Source organism: Falco cherrug, chromosome 5 (assembly GCF_023634085.1).
Source record: "Falco cherrug isolate bFalChe1 chromosome 5, bFalChe1.pri, whole genome shotgun sequence".
NCBI classification, from domain to species: domain Eukaryota; kingdom Metazoa; phylum Chordata; class Aves; order Falconiformes; family Falconidae; genus Falco; species Falco cherrug.
Genome location: NC_073701.1, coordinates 54,762,275 through 54,783,714, shown reverse-complemented (window position 1 = coordinate 54,783,714; position 21,440 = coordinate 54,762,275). Strand labels below are relative to the sequence as shown.

The window sequence follows — 21,440 nt, the reverse complement described above, 5'->3', positions numbered from 1 at the left end:
ACCTCTAAGCAGGGGTCATCAACTCAATGCTGAGTTGTGATAGTTGCACTTCAGACTCTGCTGAACTGAGCATGTTTGCATTGTATTGCAACTGCATGGTGCTTCAGAACAGGAAACTGATATTAAGACATACAATTCAGATTATTTGGATTTAGATTACTTGTTTTCTGAGTATCTTCTAAGCACATAGAATGCAAGCTCGCAAAAATCCTTGTGTTCTGAAACGTAGCTTATTCCAGATCTCGAGCAGCTACTGTGAATATTGTCCACTGTTAAAAACACTGGGGTTTAGTTTGCTATGTTTAGGTTTGGGGTTTTTTTTTTTGGTTTGGTTTGGTTTTTTACACAGAAGGGATGCAAGAAAATTGCAAAAAACACAGAAGTGCTCTTGCATGATACATATTCCAGAACTGGACAGTATAATTACACAAATGAGTGTTACTTAGCAGTACAGTTGCACGGGCTTTTGAATTCCTTCAAGAGAAGGAACCCACATAGTACGCTGATATTTAAAGACAGAAAACGGGATAATACACCACCTCTGGTATGCCGATGATGTGTATACAGTAACACTGCTCAGCCGAACACACTGCAGATAATAGCACACAATCACTTCTGATGTACAAGAACAGCAACGGATCCCTTTGACTACATTTCAGAAAAAACACTGAAGTGGTTTGTTGTACATGTAGCATCACAAACATGCAATGTTATATTTCTGCCATCTTTTGGAGTTGACAAGTTTCAGCAGATCTTGAGAAATCAGGTAAGCTCCAAGTAGATTCATGTTTAAGGCCTGGTGTTTAGAATGTGCAGCTGTAACTGCAGGTAATGAATACTCCTGCAGCAGAAATTCTGTAAGGTATGTCCAGGACTAAAAAGAAATGAAACGAAGCAATTTTGATACCTGAATTTAAAGGGGAAATAAACTACTACGAAACATTTCTAAGAAAGAGTTTTCTATTTTTACCTTGAATAAACACTTTTATTCCAGTGTTTAATTAGCTTTATGGCCACTCTCTTGGAAATGAAATGTCAATCTGGTAAATAGTTCACATTTTCAAAACAAGCACTTACCAGGATATATCTTAGTGATTGTGCTAAACCTGGCAATTTTGCCATAATCATACTTTCCTTCTTTCATCTACATAACAAATTACCCCCTACCATACAGCTTTCATTCTTCTCTTTTCTTCAAACACAACTGTTGTTATGCTGGATTTTAACAAGTTCACATGCTTAAACATATTCTTCTAAAAAAAAATTATCAGGTCACACACCAACATGGAAACTGTAAAAATAGTAATAAAATTGTTGTAATCCTTACAGACTATCATCCTGCTAAGTCAACAACCTCTGAAAATTGTTAAGGATGGAGGGCTATACATAGCTCTTGGCCAACCTAGTGCAATTCCGTTGACTTCAAAAGGAATGCATCCGCCCTGTGAGTTTACTTTTGAATAAAAGCTTCCTTGGAAGGTTAATGGAAATTAAGCTTTCAATCTATTCTAGATTTTCAAAAGGGACAATTTATCCTTTATCACTGGGCAAAAATGAATTTTCCAAGGTATTAATGAATTTCTGTCTCATCCATGCTTTGAAGTTCCGATACCATTCTATAAGCTTTTTCCTCCTTTGAATCTTTTCTTGTAAGCTCATTTTTTTTTCTTTCTCTAGAACAGCAGGAAGCTCTTTCCAGTTTTTAATAAAGATAAATGGAGCCCCCATGGTTTTTAATAATTGTAATGGAGCACTGTGGTACACTGATGAATTTCCACAATCACCCGATGTCATTACATCTTCTATAACAGGTAGAGATCCATATGAACAAGCTTCATAAATTCTGTAGCATTCTGTATTTATTCCCACTGGGCACAATGTCAAATCACTCTGCAGCAAGGCATCTTGATAGTTTTTGAAACTTTCATTTGTTTCTTGAGGCTGCCACCTAGGAAAGTAAAAGGGTTGAAAATTAATATTTTTCCCACAGGCACTGCAATGAGAGATATGTTTTAATGTCAATTACTTATAAAACTGAAAATGCTGTCAATGTAGGGATTTTATATTACACAGACAATCAATGGGGTTTTACTTCTAGTCTTAACTATTCTTAAAGAGTTTTCTAAAAATTTATTGAAAATGTCACTGTTAAAAATAGATTGTAACACTTTTTAGATATGGTCCTTTTAGGAAATTATTAATACTTACAAGTTTAAGATGCAAATTGAAACACCATTTTAAATCTCCAAGATTTGGATGATGCATATGTCAATTTACTTCACAGCACAGTTCAGACATAAGACATTCAGGGAGACACTCAATGGACTTTTTCATGATTTTTTTTTTTTTTGCCTCAAATACTTTAAATCAGTAGAGGTTTGCTCTTCAAAAGAAAGGATGCAAAGGAATCCATTAACCTGAATCTATCTGCCTGAAATGCCTCAGAATGTCTGTGAGATAAAAGTTTATGTCACAGATACAATCCATCTCCTGAAATTCTTCATCAGGGCAGCTGAGGTCTTCCTAAGCACAGCTGTGCCCGCTGTCAAGTATTTTACAGGTGTTGCTTGGCAAAATTAAGAAAAAACAATCACAATCCTATTCCTGCTAATCAAAAGATCTGTTCTGCCTACTTGAAATAAAAAGCCATGCTGTACAAATTAAATCCACTCTTTGGTATGGAACACAACAAAATACAGCTTTTTCTTCTATTAAGACATTAATATACCCTAGGTGCAAGACAAGTACTTCTTCTTCCATCATAATCAAATGTATATAAAAGAAAAAACAGACGGTCTTTATATACAGTATATTGTAGAAATTCTATTTAAAATACATATGTATTTTAAAATGTGCTTTATGTAAAATATAGCAACAGAAAGGCTGTTATATTATGAAGACCTACACAAAGGGTCTCAGCAATGTTGTCTGGTTTAATTATGACTGGTTACCTTTATTTGTATTATTTTTTAACACTCAAGAAAGGATTGGTAATAATGAACCAGGCAAGTCTGAATATTTTCATGAGGTAAATCAAAGTCTTACTGTTCTCTGGCTGCAATCCAGCAAAGTTTGTCAAGCCCATCCTGTTTCAGAATTTCCATTAGGTTTTCCCTAGAAGAGTTCTTATAAACTGTTCCTAAGAAATTACACAGATATGATCTTGGATCGCGTAGCATCGACCAGCTGGGTTCTACAACTGGAAAATTTCTGTAGCTGTAAAAACAACATATACATTACACAAGTATACTTTTTATGTCCAAGAAAACACATTTTGCACCATTTCATCTTTACTGCAGCAGATTCCAAAACTAAAACCACCTACTTGTTGCCAATCCACATCTATAAACACAGACAAACCCACAAGCAAACCAGTGCAAGCCCCGTCCTAAAAGTTGGATTTCCTTTGCCCCTACCACTCTCCGAAGAGACTTTCCAAAATATTTATGTCTTTATATTTATATATATTTATCTTTATTTTATTTATGTCTTTATATTTATATATATTTATAGCAGAGACATAATTTGTGCATATTAGAAAACATCTTTGAGAAACATGCTTTTTCAAAAGCAGCTGTTGTTGATGCAACCGCTAGTATTAACTGAAATGGCCAGGTTAATGGTAATGATGGAGTTCATGTCTCAGCTACCTTAAATTTCTGGGCATGCTTATGAACTGAAATTACCATTGGTAACCTCTCAAAGGAAAATCTCACTTCTGTCCTAAAGAGCGTGTCATACAAGCTATTTAACTGGTCTTTTGGGACTCAACAAAACAAATGCAAAGTCCTGTGATTCAATGTAAACTGAACGCCATCCCTTTAGAAAGGTTTTTGCCACATCAGGCATTTTTCTTCTTTTGACTGATTCCTCAAATCTTATTACATCCCTTATTTTGGTCAGCATGACAGGCATTGAAACACTGCTTCAGCTGAAGGACCAGCACTAACTTTTTCATTACATAAAGGTAGCATTTTTTCTGGAACAGATGGATGTCTGCTCCTTTGCAGTCTCAAGTTAAGACAGATATTCCTTCTAATATTATTAATTTTGATGGATCACTATTCTTCTACTTCCCTGTCGTTCAGGGGGTTTTTTTGTAAGAAAAGCGATACCCTGATCTCAATTCTTTACTGGTTTCAAATGCAGTCTCTGCTTTTAATTCAGTGATTTCTTCATTGCCATTAATGGTTCTGAAGACATACTCAATTTCTTCAACTTCCCAAATTTTGATGGAACAGCCCCTTCCTCGTTCTTCTGCATGATGAATGTTAATTCACTTACTTTCAGAAAACCATTTTTTCTTTATGCCAAATATTTTGAGAGCTGTAACATGAGGTAAAAAAAGTGCCACCAGTACCATCCCCTTCCTTTCCTAAACAAGCAGTGGTTGGAACTTGATTATATAAAAACCTTTTAAGTCCCGTGTTGCTGGTACATATTACATCAGCAGTTATGGTAAACCTCAAGAGCAAATCTACTGAAGAAAAACATAAATAAACAGAAAACCCCACCAGACATGGGTGCTTTTTTTTTTTTTTTAAAGCTCCCTAAATCCTAGCATTATTCTCCTGTTATCACTTTTATTGCTAAATGTAGTTTCCAAAGATTCCAAAGCTCAATTTAGAAAATCATTAATAGGATCATGTTCTACAATTTATTTACTATGACTTTTTGGGGTATCAGCAGTAACATTCAGACATATTTTCCATACCTCATGCATAACAATTAAGTTTCAATTGTAATTTGTGTCTATAGCACTTACGTAGCTACTCCTAAAGGCCACTGGAAAATATCTTCTTCATTTACCAATGCGTAGTCATAAGTAACAAAGAGTAGATTTACAAATCCTCCATTTCTTTTCAGGTATGGTTGAATCCACTCATTGTTGCACTGCTCATTCCCAAGCAGCACAACCACCACATGCTGTATTTTGCGAGTCTGAATTAATGTTTGTGCGTAATGCAACCACTGAGTGGCGTACGTGATCTTTGCTTTTTCTCTTCCATTCAGAACTAGCACAACATTTTCAGCTTCAACTGAGAAGTAGCCAGGAACTACAGATGGACCAGTGATGAAGCTGTGAAAACCAAAATAAAACAGTAAACACCCTGAAGACAAATTATTGACATCCTTACTATACAGTCTCTACTCCAGAGATTTTTTTTCTTCAGTAAACACAATATACTGCAAAGTAACTGTGCAACTGTAACCATTTCTGTTGTCAGTTATTTAGAACTTGACACAGGAATAAAGCTGCCTTTCTCTTTATTCAGGAAAAAGAGGATTGATACTTAAATGAAAATAAGGTATTTTGTCAACAAAACAGAATTACTACCATATCCAAACCTCAAAATGTGGGTAAATTGATTAACTTCAAAAAAAGTATGTACATTGATGTTCACTGAAGGTCAAACATTTTCCTAATTTCAGTAACAACCAATGAATACTGTAAACCAGGTATCATTATGAGGGACAGTTAGCTGGTCTGGCATACTACATTAATTTTGGCTAAATGAAGGTTAAACTAAAAAAACACTGCGTCATCTGATACTGAGTAGAATCTATAACACAAGAGGTACCTATCTAAATGTAAACTTAACATTGCTTGTGTGACCCTGGTCAAACTTGAGGCTCTGATACAATCTAGTAAGCACAAACATTTTAGGTAGGAAATTGCATTTCTAGATCTTGCACAATGTATTTAACTGCTAATTTAACAATCAGGTAACTGCTGTGTTCAGAGACTGACTGAACTCAAAGGATGAGCGATTACACAGCTTGGGGAAGACTGGAAAGGAAAACAAATCTAGCAATTTTTTTTTTTCCTCAAGTCAATTAAGTGTTAGTTTTTGAGGTCTGCTGCATTATTACAGTTTCTCAGCTACCAGCAAAACCTAATTTAGAGTGAGCATGAGTTTTAACTAATTTAGAATGACCATGACTTTTAACTCACAAAGTGCCAAGCTGACAGCCAGTTTCAGTTCAAGTGTGCTTAGGAAAAGAAAATTCACAAGCAAAAAGCAAAAGCAAAAGCTCTAAGAGCTACTCCAGTGAGGTTATCTGAAGCAGACTGACCTTTGGCAAGCATATTGTAAACCTGAGTTAAACTGACACGCTGCTGGCTTGGTGGGAGTGGCATATTTTGGAGCCAAGACCTATGAGACTCATGATTTGGAATCAGGACTTCTAATATATTAAATGTAAGTCAGGTCAAGACTTAAACCCAAACTTTTAACAGACAATGAAAAACAACTCCACTCAGTTTAACAGATAATGAGAAAAGAATCACTGGGATTCATAAGAGAAAACACCTTGAGCATCACAATGACTAAAATAGTGAAGAGGATATATTAAATATCATCAATATATGAAAAACCAAATATATGAAAAAACTACAGAACTGGAGGGACAACAGTTTAAAAAGAGTTTAAAAGGGGGTGACAAAGCCATAGTAGGAAAGATTCCAACAGCTAGCTCATTCTCTTCAGCAAGAAATACAAGGTGAAACACCACAAGCATTATACTGAATGGAGAATTTGGACCTGGATGGCATTCACTTGAGAGTTCTGAAGGAACACAAACACAAAATTGCAGAACTGCTGGCAAAGGTGTGCAGCTGTCATTATGAAGAGACACTATGCCTTATAAGAAGGGGTCTGCCAGCATCACTCATCACTCCCATCTACAAAAACAGCTTGAGAGGACTCTGGAACAGACCAATCAGTATGAATTCCCTCTCTGGAACAGTCTGTAATAAATAGTAAGATCACTGGGTATTATCAAAAGGTATGATCACTGATCACACACATGGATAAACAGTGTTGGAAATGAGTGCTCCTGTCTCACTAATCTGATGGAGATCTAAGAGTATGTCAATAAGAATACGGACAAAGGGGATCCAGTAGAATAGTGTATTTGGATTTTCAAAGAGCTTCACCAAAGGCTGTTAAGGGAACTAAATTGCCACAAGCTATCCTTGGTGGAATCCTTTGGCAGGTAAAGAAATCTTTGCTGATTAACTTTGTTGACCAGCATGCTTTCATTATGGCATCAATCAAGGTGGTTGCAATATGCATAAGGAGGACAGAAGAACGAGATTTAAGAACTGATGAACAACTGAGGTTCACAGAGACTGGGGAAAGGCAGCACTGAATATTTATAAAATAGAGAGGGTGTGACTCTCAGTGGAACATAAATTTATTAATGTTCTTAACGGTAAGAAGTTTGGCACTACCTGCTCTACATCATCCTCCTAGATGATGGGAGGGAAGGATGTGAATTGCTTCAGGCCAAGGAAAGTGCAAAACCCTGCTTTCCTACTTCTTGTACGAATATGCCAACATGCCACTAAAATCCACAGCTATGAAGTTCCTTCTCCACTCGTGTTTTTAAATGAATGTCCCTGCACTTCATGCAGAAGTGATACTTTTAGTATTCTTTAGGCAACTTCTTTGGTAGAAACTTGAAGCCATCACAGATCTGTATTACTCTTCATCATATATGTATATGAAATGGGCTTACTCATGCATCTGTGTTCAAGATATTTTGGCATTTTTGCACCTTTAGCTTTGACATTCTTTAAAACCATTCACCAGAGCTCTGTTTTAACAATCATCACACTTGCCACAAACAACTGCACAGTAGTACATATCCTCCATGTCACCTCAGTTAGTTCCTTCTAGCCTCATGTAGTAATCAAATGGAGATAAATTACCTTAGCCAAGCAATAAAGCCAACAATTCTAGAAAACTTTATAACCAGTGAGCAGCCAAAATCATGTCCTAGATCTTCCACACAAAAAAAATACAAAATAACATTTCCAATTTGAGTAAAAAGTAGAACTTCATCTATTTATTTCAGGATCCTAATATTTAAAATAACATATTAATGTATTTTCTATACTTTGAACAACTTCCTACTAGTTTGTCAAATTTTAACTTCTGTTATGCTGGTGCCAAACTTAAACTTTATCTTTTTATATGATCTAGCATCCAAGTTGAAGTTTAAATAAAGACTCTATTATCCCTGACTCCTCTAAACATAACCAGAAGATTTTTAAATGCTAATACAGAAGCCTTTCTTCGAGAGATGAATACCCTAAGGAACAATGTGAGGTTATTGCTCATCTGAAACAGGTGCATCAGAGAGAAAATAACCATAATCAGTCAAGTGACAGCCTCATCAAGTGCAGCAAATTATTTTCACATTAGAAACATGAAAAGCGAGGGTTTGAAAAAAACCTTCGTGTCCACACCAAGAAGACAATCTATTTGGCAGAGTGTAATTGATTTCTATAGCTTCCAAGATTTTAATTCTGTAAACAAAAAAGGCTTTTCCCACCAAGACAACACTACAGGCACTGGTCCCTATTCAAAGAAAGTATTGTACCCTTTGTACAAATTCGTGAATGGAAAGCTCTATTGCTCTGTCAAGGAGACTACCAAGATTGCAGCATCATCATTCATAGCCGATTCCCTAATCTTGTAGAATCAGGTTGTATATGCAAACAAGAAATATGGCTATTTTTTTTTAAAGAGTATGTAATTTTATCTATTTCTTTATATCTAAGACAGACCCGTTAATAATTGCTATGTTTAAATCAAGCCTACCTGTCTTTCTGGAAAACATTTTTTAATCCCTTATGAATGTGATATAGGCATTATTGGAAAGATTCTATGGCCTGGACCATGTACACAGTCAGGTACACAGATAAACAGTTCAAAGTGATAAAAACCTTCTGTGATCACTTTAAAAAAACCCTTTAAATTCAGAGTCACGTATTTACTTCAAACATTATCTGCAAATTTCAACTATAAGCCTGTCTTATTGCGAGAGGAAAAAACACCTTTCTGACACAAAGTATTTTTCAAAGTTAAATTGACTTTAGCACATAATTCATGGTTTAAAAGAAAACTTTTTTAACAGATGGGTCTTGGTGCAAGTGACTAAATATTGTAGAAGACCTACTACTGCAGACTGGCAAACTGGCTGAATAGAAGAAAAGTCCTTCACCTTTCACTGTATCTTTACAGAAAGTGTTAAAAATGGTATTAAACAGGACCTTAAAGAAAAGTTCTGTATCAGCCACTAAATAATATAAAATCTTTGACAACAGTCTTAAAACATTCATAATCAAAGATGAAAATCCATTTTTAAATCAAGCAATGCTTCAAGAGTAACCTTCCTCTACATAAAAAATTTTACTTTGCAAATAAAATAGTTAACCAGATGCTAGATCTCACAAATTGCTTTTGTTACAAATAGAAACACATTATGGTTTCGCTACAATCCTATTTATCAATGAATGAGTGAAGTCCCTTTTCCCTGAATACAACAGAAAGCAAACAGCAGACATCTATCTGCCTCACAACACCACGCTTCTTTCAGTTAACTATGAGCCACAAACCCCAATTCTTACATGTTTCTCAGGGCTGTAGTTCACCCCCTTTCTGAGGTCTCTTTGGGGCCCTCCCTCTCAGCATTGGCAAACCTTTCCACATTTCTTTCAAACACATAAATCTTCAAAAAAAACCAGCAGATGAAATTGCTCCCTAGTTTTCTGGGTTTCAAACACGACATGTTTCTGCTAGAATTTGCTGGTTTTATCAAGGATGTCGCCATGAATAAATTTAAAGGTTCTCTGTGATAATTTTGAATGAGAAACGGTGTGCATATTCCAGAATTATCAAAACACAACAAAATTAAAGTATTTGCAACTGATATTAAAATAACTGCAACTTTGAGGCAGACAAAATAATGCAACCGTGCATCCTATCATGTTCATTAACCTTCCATTGCATCACGTGTTACAAGTTAATGCAACTGAAGTCAACATCATGCAGCTAGTACCTGAAATACATTTTTCCTGCTTTTTGGCTTCCTTCTCTCCACTGTGCAGTCACATCAGCTGGCTCAAGGTGCCCTCCAATAATATGTTGCCAAAGGTAAAGACCTACATAAATGAAGATACGATGTAGAATTTGAATGCACAGATCTTGCCTACTTTGCACTCAAGCAAATAAAAAAAAAGTACCTCTGGGAAATGAAAAAGCGTAAGTGTTAAGAACTCAGGAAAGAAATGTCAGCGCTTCCTATATAATATAGACAGTGCTTCCTAAATTCTATATGACTTCGAATCAGTTAAGATGAATTTTTCGTACATCAGGGCATTTAAAAAGATTGTTTGGCTGTCAGAATATCAGTAGATGAAGATATGGTATACCACTTCTGTTAGTATCTTTCTTAAAAATGCGCAAATATTAATCAGTATTTTAAGGACAAGCATACTTCTCCTAAGCTTTTGTGAAACATCAAATTTTTGTGATGGAATGCATCACCATGTACCATACCAATTCTACAATGCTACACAGAAGTTCAACTGAAGCTGGAAATTTTACATTTCCAAAGAAGTTAAAACAAGTATGCCTTCAGCAGTAGTTAAAAAAGCTTGAGAGGACCTTGGCCCCCAGTTTATGTAGACAGAAAACTCAGTGTCATCTGCAAGTTCACCAGTGGCAGCAGTACTGCAGTACAAAAAATGGCTTACTTCTCATTGTGAGATGCTTTATTTCACACAGTGTGACAAAACCAAATATTCTGGTTTAGCTAAATATGAGGCCTGCCCTTGTGTTGTATTGTAAGCTAGATTGGTATAAAAACTAAGTGTTTCTCTGCCATTTGAGCCATTTTCTTCCACAGATGTACAAAACTGCCTTGAAAAGAACCAACACAAAGTGGAGTCTAACTACATTTTTACTTGTATTAATTAAATCTGAGTAACAGCTACCACTTCCTTAATGTTCCTGATACCCATATTATTTAATCATACACACAAATTTTAGTCACTAAAGAAGCAGAGAAAAGTGCCGTATCAGAAAGGTTAAGTGATCAGCAGACATTGATTACATCTCCTTACCAATTGCTGCTTTGCCCCAAATCTGTACTCTAAGACTGGTTTGGTCTAGATGAGATCTTGCATTTTTTATCATCTTAAGATTAGCTTCATATTTCTGCTGAGAAGCAACCAGTTCATTTTTCTCGTCCTCTTCCCATGGATTCCACTCCTCATTTCCCAAGGCAACATGATCTAAGAAACCCAAAAGCGGAATTTACATTAAAAAGAAGGGATTTACAACTTCAGAAAAATGACGGGTTTTCTTGAACTCCTCATTTCAAGCAGCACCTGACAACCCTCCCACCGCCTGACAGCCTCCCGCCGCCCCGCGCCCGGCGCAGCACCCCCTCCGCCGGGCCCGCGGCCCGGGGCCTTCCGACAAGGCCGCCGCCGGCGCAGGCCCAGCAGCGGCGAGCGGAGGCCCCGGCCCCGCTTTCCCTAAGGGGCTGCCTCCGGGCCAGCCCGCCGCGGCGCTCCCGAGCAGAGGGGCTGGGACACGCCGCGCTGCTCTGGGCCTGGCCCGGGCTGTGCAGACCGGGGACAACACCGGGGGGAGGCGGCGCGGAGCCGCTCCGCCCCGCCGGGGGCGCCGGGGCCTTCCCTGGCGCAGGCAGGAGCTGGCGATCCGGCCGCCCCCCATCAATCCGCCGCCCCCAGTCCCAGCCGCTGCGCCGCGGGTCGCGGCCAGGCCGGCCCGCCCCCGGCAGGGTCGCTCGGAGCGGCCCCGCCGCCGCTCTCACCTCGCGAGCCGCGGCGGTCCCGGTGCGGCGGGCGGGGGGCGGCCAGGCGGCGGGGCCGGAGGAAGACGGTGTAGGCCGCGTAGAGGGAGAAGAGGCCGTAAGCGACGATCAAGGCGGAGCACAGCCGCTTGCGAGAGCCCCGCATCCCGCCCGGCGCGGGCAGAGGCCCCGGCGGGGGGTGCCGTCAGGCGGCGGCGGCGGGAGGGGCCTGCGCCCGCGGCCCTGGGCTGCCTCCCCCGCTGTAGAGGCTTAGAGCCCGCGTACCACGGCCTGCCTCTGCCTCTGCCGCGGCAGCGCCCGCTGGGCATTGCTGTTACCGCCCCAGGCGCACGGTGAATGCATGAAGACGGCTGTCCCGTGGCGACCGAGAGCTCCCGGCCTTGTCCTTCCCCGCTGGTGCCGGCGCGGTGTGTCCGGGCGGTGCTGGGGCCTCCTGGCCGCTCGCCTTCGTGAGGGCCTCCAGCGGCTTTCGGAGGTGCAGAATCGGCACGCAGTAAGGTCGGTTCAGGAGCACCCAACACCTTCAGGCTGTCACACGGACATAAATACACGTCACCTTTGGCGTTTTATATATGCGGTGATGGCGTGGGCTGGAGCTCCTGCCATCCGTACCAGCGGCTTGGTGCTGGGCTGCGGGAGGAAGGGGGGTCCTGGCCAGCAGCCGCCTGCTGCAGGGCTGTGTGATGGAGCTGTGTGATGGAGCTGTGTGGTGGTGCTGTGTGGTGGAGCTGTGTGGTGGTGCTGTGTGGTGGAGCTGTGTGGTGGTGCTGTGTGATGGAGCTGTGTGGTGGTGCTGTGTGATGGAGCTGTGTGATGGAGCTGTGTGATGGAGCTGTGTGATGGAGCTGTGTGATGGAGCTGTGTGATGGAGCTGTGTGCTGGTGCTGTGTGCTGGTGCTGTGTGATGGAGCTCTGTAGCTGGGCTGTTAGCCGGTAGGTGACCAGCACTGTCAAGCCATGGAAGTTTTACGTAACGGGGAAAGCTGTGGGCCGACCAAGCGGAGTTGTGTTGCGTAGTAAGACAGTTGAAGGTCTTGGTAGGCTATCCATGAGTCCTTTCTCAGGGTAGATGTTAGAACTTATGTGAAGCCTCTACCAGCCTGTTCTCAAACACCATGATCCTAATGGTAGCCAAAAGCACAATGACCTTCACCAACCTGGAGGAGAGAGGGAGTCTAAAACTCTACAGATTATAACACAACGTACAAGCCTGCAGCCTGCTCTAAATCCGAGTGTTTTTTTCTTGGATCAATTTTTACCCTTAGCAACGCTAAACTTTGCTCTGCCTCTGACCTAAGAGTTATTTGATGGACCTCTGCTTGCTCCAAAGTAAAATGTAACTAGTTGCCTTAGCACACCTTCTGAAACAAGCTTAAAGTCAGCCCACTGGCAAATTGTAAATCCAATTTAATGACTTCCTACAGTCACTGAACTACAAATTTGATGACCCACAGTGGCAGCAACGAGTCCTTTAGTTTGACATCCCTTTCTGATTGTCTGCATTAGCCTGAGTCACCACTTTCTTCCAGCTCAGGTCTTAATCCTAAATGTGACCCTGATTTCACAGAACCATAGAATTATAGAATGGTTCGGATTGGAGAGTTGGAAGGGACCATTAAGGATCTAGTCCAACCCCCTGCTGTGGGCAGGGACATGATTTGCTAGACCATGTTGCTCAAAGCCCCATCCAACCTGGCCTTGAACACTTCCAGGGATGGGCCATCCACAACTTCTCTGGGCAACCTGTTCCAGTGTCTCACCACCATCACTGTAAAAATTTCCTTCCTTATGTCCAATATCAGTTTAAAACCATTGCCCCTTGGCCTGTTGCTGCAGGCATGGTAAAAAGTTTTTTCTCCATCTTTCTTATAAGCCCTCTTTATACATTGAAATCAATATACTCATTCCTGTTAGGCATCATGGCCACTTTACTTTGGTTATAGTGATTTATAATTTTATGGGAAAAGGGCACCAGATAAACACTTTCAAAATGAAGACTGAGCTTCTCTCTTGCCTTTCTAGCTTAGTGCATCGGTGTGAATACACAGTGAAGTGGTACAGTTACAAACTTGAAGGTCAGAGACACGATGTCTATAGTTGATATTAAACTATTTTCAACTTCAACTGCAGTCTGTTTTCTAGATTGTATCGTAACTGGATCTGTGTACTTAGTTGCAAAAGCTCATAGAAAACCTTTTTGCAAAGACTTCAATTTAAAACAGAATATGATAATGAAAATATGACAGAGAGCCAAAAGGAAAGAAGAGGGTAATAGAGGTGAGTTAAGAAGGGCAAAGAAGAAAGTAAAATGTTAAATATTGTGGGAAGACAGGTTTCCTTTTGCACAGCTTGCCCACTTTGAATGATGATTAGAAAGTTCTCTCTTCTCCCCATACAGATGCAGTTAATTTCTCTTAAAAATGACAGATGAGTCTTGAAAAGAAAAAGTCAAGAAGGATCAATCTAAGAAGAATTATAGAGCATTTTATAGTGTGTCTTGAAAGTCTTCATTTGAATGTGTGCGTTTCAATAAAAAATGCAGAAAGTTAATGTGATTCGCAACAGTAGTGATCATTGCTCAGCGGATCTTTCACAATAGTGATGACACAGTCATCTTATTTACAGCGGATGAGAAAGGCATACCAACTGAAATGCGGTAAACAGTATCAATCAAAGCCTTAGAACAACTGTACTAAATGGCAATGTCTGATTGTTTGGAAAGAAATTCAAATGCAGAAGTGAAAAAGTGTGAGAAGGAAGAGCATACACTTCCTAAGCATAATATTTTGATCTTATATTTCCTACCCATATTAATTCATTGTACGTTTTGCAAGTTGCATTGGTTCATTTCATGGCAAAAACAGGATGGAAAAAGCTATACATAATGTAAAAAAGCATGTTAATTTTATAAAAAGAGCTTTGGCTCCTATTCAAAATAGCCAGCCAGTTCAGGACAGACTCAAGTAAGTGGTTTTCCTATAATGGAAACTCAAATCACATAGGAACTAGTAGGATTTAAGAATATATATAATGTTAAGAATGTACTAAGGGGGTTGAGGGGGTGGACTTAACAGAACGCCTACATGAATTAAGATCTTAGAGTAGCTTTGTCTAGGGACTACAGAGGTAAAATTTACAGGAGCATAAAATTGGAAGTGAACCACCTTAACCATGGAGTTCCCTGAAATCATGGGAAACCATACAGCACATACCAAATTTAGGAAATGCCTGTACTTCATACATGGTGGCTGCGGGGGCCTACAAAGGCATAGCAAGTACTACTTCCTAGTACTCGGTAACAAACCTCAGATATGTTGTAGAAGACCAAAAGCCAAGTGATATGTTACAAGAAGGGAGGAGAGATCAAGAACATTGGTGATGTCTTAGACCTCTGTGCAAGCAAGATACTTATATCTCCTACATTATACTAAGAAGCAGACGTGTTCTACAGTCTAGAAGGGATGGAAAAGCCAAAGAGCAGCAGCTAATGAGAGTTGAAAAGGTTCTGAACCCGGATCTGGTAAATCAGGAGGCTTAGATTCTTTCTTAGCTCTGAGACAGCTTGCTGTATGATCTTGTGGCAAATTATCTTGTCTCACAGGGCTCCAAGTGACTCCTTGTAAAACATTCATAAATTAACTTCTGGGAGTGTTATGAATCTTAATTGATATAAAGTAGTTGAAGTTTTCTTAGAATGACGTACTCAACAAAGACAGGAAGAGTTCTAACAAAAAAAGGAGAATCTATTTAATAACAAGGACTTTGAGCAGTAAATAAACACTACAAGTTCTTTACGTTATAAGGCATCATAAATGGGGAGATACAAGGGAAAGATGTTTCATCAGGTTCAATAACTGTGTTTAGAGTTAGGAAGAAGAACAAAAAAGAGCACAGAAGTATCAAATACATGCAACAAATGCCTATTCTGTTGAAGAGTTCATTACAGCAAATGAAAATTAACCTGAAGTTTCAAAATTAAGGTGATAAGTGTGGCTGAAAGCCCAAGTCAAAATACATTCTGCTGTACATCAGGTAACTTGAGTAAGTAGCTGTAAAAATAAGCTTTTTTCTTTGTGACAAGTATTTTTTTCTGTACATATTATGATAAAACCAATCCTTCCTGATACTTGTTGTTAGTCCTTACTCACTCCTGCCTACAATAAAGTATTTTTTGGTCTCTGTTACACCCTTCCAATAAAATATTGTTAAATTCTGTGGCATTACTTGTCTTATCTTAGTCTCTGCTCATTGACTGTTGGGCTGGAAGTGATTGACAGATGTCACTGGGAAGTTCAAGCAAACAGTATTGAATAGCATGTAACATATGCAAACCTGAGCATGTAACCTGAGGTTTTAGAGCACAGCTAGGAACAAAAACCTAAAGCATCAATTAGACATCTACCAAGAACATGGAATGAAGACAGTTGTTGCCAGAATCCCTGCAGAAAGGTTTTGAGATGTAATTACTGCTCTATTAGTCCTATTTTCATTAATTAAGAAGTTTACAGGGTTTTCTACTGCCATCTGCAGAATGTAGTAGGCAGCTGCTATTGCAATTTTTCTTCTGCAAAAGCCTGAGTCTCCTGTTAGGCTGCACCATACAAGGCTGAATGAAAGGGAAAAGTCTGCAGGAGGCAATTAAAGATACAGAGCCAGAGAGAGGCCTCTCTGCTGGCCACACATCACAGTGCCCGTTCCTGGGCTTTGGCAGAGGTTCCTCTCTGGATAGGTCTTTTGTGACAAGAGAGAGGTAATGTCCCTTGGTGCTCATTACTGCTTGATTAGTAGAAATAGTTCTTTGTTCTGATGGCTCTGGGTCATACGAGTACACCGTGACGTCATCCTTCAGGCAGAATCAGGCTTAGGTTAACTTCACTTTTACCTGAAACTAATTATGGTGGCTGAACTGTCACCTTAACAGGGTGATTGCCTGAGGCAGAGAGGTGATGGTAAAGAACTACTGATAGTGGTGAAAAATTAAGGACAGTGACCTCTTTTTTTGGTACAGCTGGACCAATAAGAAGGTGACCACCTTTGGCCTTGTAGCTTTAAATGAGAACAGCTTCTTTCTGAGAAACTAACACATTACAGGAGCATCCAAATCAAGTGGGTTTTTTCAGCCTAATGTAATAACAAAACCAACTGCTGTACTTAGTTCTGTATTTCTCTCAGATACAAGACATACCTATCCCAAGACATTTTTAGATATCAAAGGGTTCTCCTCCCATGTAGCATGTGTTACATGTAGAGTATGCTGTTGTCTGTATAGGCTTCTATTCTACTCCTCCCCTCGCCTTCTCTCCTCTCCTCTCCTCTCTTCTCCTTCAGAACACTGTCTCCTCCTGTAACACAAAGAAAGGACTCATAGCTGCTATTTCCCAGACTGTTTTATGTCTTACCCATTTTTTAATCTGTGTCAGTACTAGGTTAGACCTTTCCAACAACCCAGATGTTTGATGTTAGCCATATCTACCTTCAGCCATGCTCCCCCTTGTTCCCATAACTGTCCCTTCTCCAATATTTTGTTTTGTTGGTATATAATGAAAGAAGGCAGTAAAGTCAGTTCCCTGCTCCTTTAAGATTTCACTGGATGTACCCACCCAGATAAAATCTTTATGGCTTATCTATTGCAATAGGCTAAATACACCCTCTTAAAAACCATTGTTTTCACAATCTTCTACAATTTTAAGTGCAAATCTAAGACAGATAAATGTGTTAAATATATTTATAAAACCAACACCATTACATTGACCTTTTGCATAAACCTTCAAGGTTTTTCAATAGTATAGATGCTTGCTTTGTGGATAGATGACATTACGATCTCTCCTCCCCCCATTCTCACTTTGAGTAGCATGAAGACAGATATTTATGTACCACATCCACCTAACAGCTTCCAATGGAAAGAATTTATTCTTTTAGGAGGAACTGTAGTAGGTTTTATACTAGCAGGAATTTTGACAATATTTAAAAATGAAACTATATTAGCATATCACACTGTGGTGCGAGTCACTCTGAGTTTCTGTATCACGTGGCTTACCTGGGAAAAAAGGGATCATTTAAAGTCTACAGTGTTAATTGAGGTGGCTGCAGTACCATTTAAAAATCACTTGAAGCTGCAATGTCTTTAAAAATTAATTTCAGGAAGGCAAGCAATTTAATCTTTCATGGAGGAATCCTAGAGCTGCAGTCGGTGGTTCCCTCTGCACATGAACTCTTCTGCTTCTGGCACTTGATCAGACTATCGCGTGTGATATTCATGTGCGGGCGTCATTTACATGGTGTTACACAGGTGATAAGAGAAGGAACACAGAGAACACTTGGCAAAGAGTGGCAGTGTTGCTGCCTGCCTGAACAGTTCAGATCAGCTGTAGTTTATTCACTGACTGTATCTGGGGACTTATCAAGAGAAGGGCAGGTCTGTATGAAAGTTGTTCTGGCTCAAAGACTTAGGGGCTGGGTATCATGGATTTGCAGTAGGCTTCATTCAGCGTAGGTTAGAAAATTTCAGTTAGCTGTAAGTGGAGAAATATTTAATTAAATAGAAGAATTTCTGAAATTGCATCCATATCTTGCTTGGAATTTGGTCAAAGTTTCTGGATTTTGGAACCCAATACTTCTTTGGCTGATGGGTTGAGTCACCATCCCTGGAGGTATTTAAAAGACATGTAGATGTGGCACTTACGGACATGGTTTAGTGGTGGACTTGGCAGTGCTAGGTTTATGGTTGGACTCGATGATCTTAAAGGTATTTTCCAGCCTAAATGAGTCTGTGATTCTATGATTCAGTACTGAAGAATTTAGCCTGTTCTGAAGCTCAAGTTCTTTTAAAAAATGGCTTTTAAAAATTATTTAGGGCAGTGAATTACTTAAAAGCTGAGAGTTGGTTAGAATGGTGAGCAGTAGAGTTCGGACTCCGGTGTTCAGGTGAGCAGACTTCTGTTTGTGTATTGCTAGACAGAATCACCGGGGAAGCTGCCAAAATGTGGAAAGGTCAGGCTGATTTTTAAGGAAAACATACTAAGCACTCAGAAACAAACTATCCTTTTGTGCAGGAGGACTGTAAAATTCAGCAGAGGGCCTACTTGCCTAAGAAGTAAATTCATAATGAACTAAAAATCAAAGAAGGAGCATTCAAGAAGTAGTAATCAATGGTTCTGTGCACAGTTAGTGTTTGGTAATGAGCAAAATTACCCAGGGATCCATACCAAGGATTATACTGTTCAGGTTTTTTATTGATTACCTGAACGATGAGATAGGAAATTTGCAGGTGCTACTGATTTGGACAGGAGGGTGGGTGGCATGCTGAACTTTCAGTCTGGAGAGATCTTGAGAAAACTGAGAATTGGGCCAACAGATTGCTTGTGAAATTTAATAAAGAGAAGTGTGAAGTTTCACACTTGAGATCGAGTAGCTCCATGTTGCCAGTACAGAGTGTGGGCCAGAAGACCTGCCAGAAGAACCTGGGTGTTACAGTAGATGCCAAATTGACTGTCACTCATCTGAATGTTTTCCTTACAAATAAGGTGAACTGCATGCTGGACAGCCCTAGGGAAAGTGTGACCAGCAGATCTAAGGAACTCATACATTTTCTTGACATTGATGAAGCCACAGCTGTACTTGGTTTTGAGACCCTGAGCTCAGGCAGGGTTTGGGAAACTGGAGAGTCCAATGGCAGGCTACTGAGAGGTCAGCGCATGAGCCCACAAGAAATGAGGAGAGGTTAGGAAGCTGGAATTATTTAGTCTGGCAAAAAGGAGGGTAAAGAGACATTTAATAGCAGCCTACAACTACTTGAAGGGCAGTTACAACGATGTTGGAGGCAGAATGTTCTTAATACTGGCAGATTACTCAGAGAAGGTCAGCGAGCCACAGACTGCAGCACAGGAGGTCCAAGCTAGACAAGATAAACCATTTCACTAGAAGGGTAGTACAGCAGTGGAACAGGTTACCCAGAGAAGTTGTGAATCTTCATCCTTGGAAATTTTCAAGACCCAGCTGGGCAAAGCCATGACTGATTTTACGTTGGCCATAGTCCTGCTATAAGCTGGACATAGGACTAGAGAACTCTAGAGGTACATTCCTACCAAGATTTCTATGATTCTTCCCATCAGCATTTCTAATTATTTTGAGGTGAAGCATGTAGGCAATGCCCAAGCTTCAGTTTTTGTTATCTTAAAGTCCAGACCTCTTAAAGATTCATTAGATAGAGGATACAGATATTTGGAGGAGGGCTCTGAGACCGTGAGTCATCTTCAGTTCTTTAGCATCCCCTCAACCCTGCAGTAGCTGGTCATTCTTACATGGTGACTTCTAATTTCTTTAATAGCACCAGTAATGACAGTTCTGCAGTTTGGGGGAAGAGGAAGAATTAGCTGTTGCTAATTGATCAGAATCTGTTGTTGCTGGAACCTGATTTCACTCCCATGAAAACAGACACAGGCATTGAAAATATGGCACTGTGTCTTACCCAAAACTTCATTGCCAAAAGTTGAATGAATTAACACCTATTGGGAACCAAAGACAGGCTAACAGAAGTTGTGTTTTTGCTAGTCTCAACCCTGAGCATGGGGCTCTGTTGTAGAGATATCATTTCACTCGTCCTGATTTCAGTATGCCTGGTGTCTCACTGGAAAAAGGTATAATGGAAAAAGTTAGGTGTGCAAGAGCTCCCTGCCTCCTTATTTTAAACATCCTCGTTAAGTTGCTGTCTTTACATTTAAATCAAAACTTTCAGAACTAGGTCTGATCTGAACCATTTAGTCCCTGACCTCTTTCTCAGAATGATTTCTGCTCCAAGAAGGAGACTGGAACCACATTTTTTTCCAGCTCATACACTTCTGTATTGAGCAGGAAGGCCTGGGCTTTCCTATAATTTATGACTTCTCTGAGTGTTTCCATACAATGGCTGTTTATCAGGTTTCATCCACTCTTTCATCTTCTACTGCCTGACATAGCATGAATTATTGTTGTGCATGCTGTGTTCCAACTCTCTTTCATGCCATTTGAACAATCAAGAAGTCACTATACATGGATGATCTTTCACTCAAATTTTTATTGAGAATGGCACATGTCTATTAACCAAATCTGTTTGTGAATCTGAGGCTATGTATGAGTACTTTAACAACTTTTAAGAGGGTGGAACATTTTGTTTTAAATGAACAGTTTAGTTTGTCATTTCAGAATAACAGTGCAAAGAAATAAAATGAATCACCTTCTTGAATGAGATTCCTTCATTCTAGGTTGAGTAAAAATTCATTTTGAAGAGTAGCTGTTTGTTTGTGGTTTCTTATTTTTTTTTAATCTATAGTTTCTTTCTTTTTTTTTTTAATCTGTAGTGATAAAACAGAAGAAAATGCTCTGAGATGAACCAAAATAACCTGCTGTGCTTTAAGCATGGTGGCTTCAGTCCTCCAGGTGCTAGCTGGGCTAGCTACCTAGGAGAGTTACTGTCACAGCTCTGTTTGGGTTTCATGTGAGTGGCCATGTTAGATGGTTTAAGTGAATCTTGTTTATTTCCCACTGTATAAGTCTTAAGAAGACACACAAAATCAGTTAATTACTGCTTCTTGGCTGAGAACAGCGGAAGAAAGATAATTTTTTGAAACAGTAGCTCATCTTTTTTGTGATTGTGAGCATTGCTTTTGGTTATTTATACCAGAATTACCTAAGGAAATGCAGCTGTTCCCTTCTTCTTATGTATGCAGTCTAAATCAAGTCCTTTGTGTCTTTTTTATCTTCCTAATTTTTATATTTTTTTCTACTAGACATGGAAATAATGGAAGCCCTAAGCTTTCTGAATGTAT

At 39.7% G+C, this 21,440-nt stretch overlaps 1 protein-coding gene across 1 annotated transcript; it reads right to left on the bottom strand.

Moving 5' to 3' along the window:
• Nucleotides 1–393: 393 nt before the first annotated feature.
• Nucleotides 394–12,383, bottom strand: RXYLT1 (ribitol xylosyltransferase 1). The gene is made up of 6 exons (XM_055712177.1): nucleotides 11,638–12,383; nucleotides 10,919–11,089; nucleotides 9,853–9,955; nucleotides 4,766–5,080; nucleotides 3,046–3,216; nucleotides 394–1,948 (listed from the first exon to the last, which is right to left on the bottom strand). The coding sequence occupies exons 1-6, from the start codon at nucleotides 11,780–11,782 to the stop codon at nucleotides 1,531–1,533; spliced, it is 1,323 nt and encodes a 440-aa protein (XP_055568152.1). The 5' UTR covers nucleotides 11,783–12,383; the 3' UTR covers nucleotides 394–1,530.
• Between the last annotated feature and the right edge of the window lie 9,057 nt (nucleotides 12,384–21,440).

Bases quoted from the DNA above. Each gene is read 5' to 3' on its own strand.
- RXYLT1 (XM_055712177.1), bottom strand. From the start codon at position 11,782: ATGCGGGGCTCTCGCAAGCGGCTGTGCTCCGCCTTGATCGTCGCTTAC. The intron at 11,090-11,637 runs GTGAGAGCGGCG...TGGGTTTCTTAG, and splicing joins GGACCGCCGCGGCTCGCGAG to ATCATGTTGCCTTGGGAAAT. The intron at 9,956-10,918 runs GTAAGGAGATGT...TCATTTATGTAG, and splicing joins TTGGGGCAAAGCAGCAATTG to GTCTTTACCTTTGGCAACAT.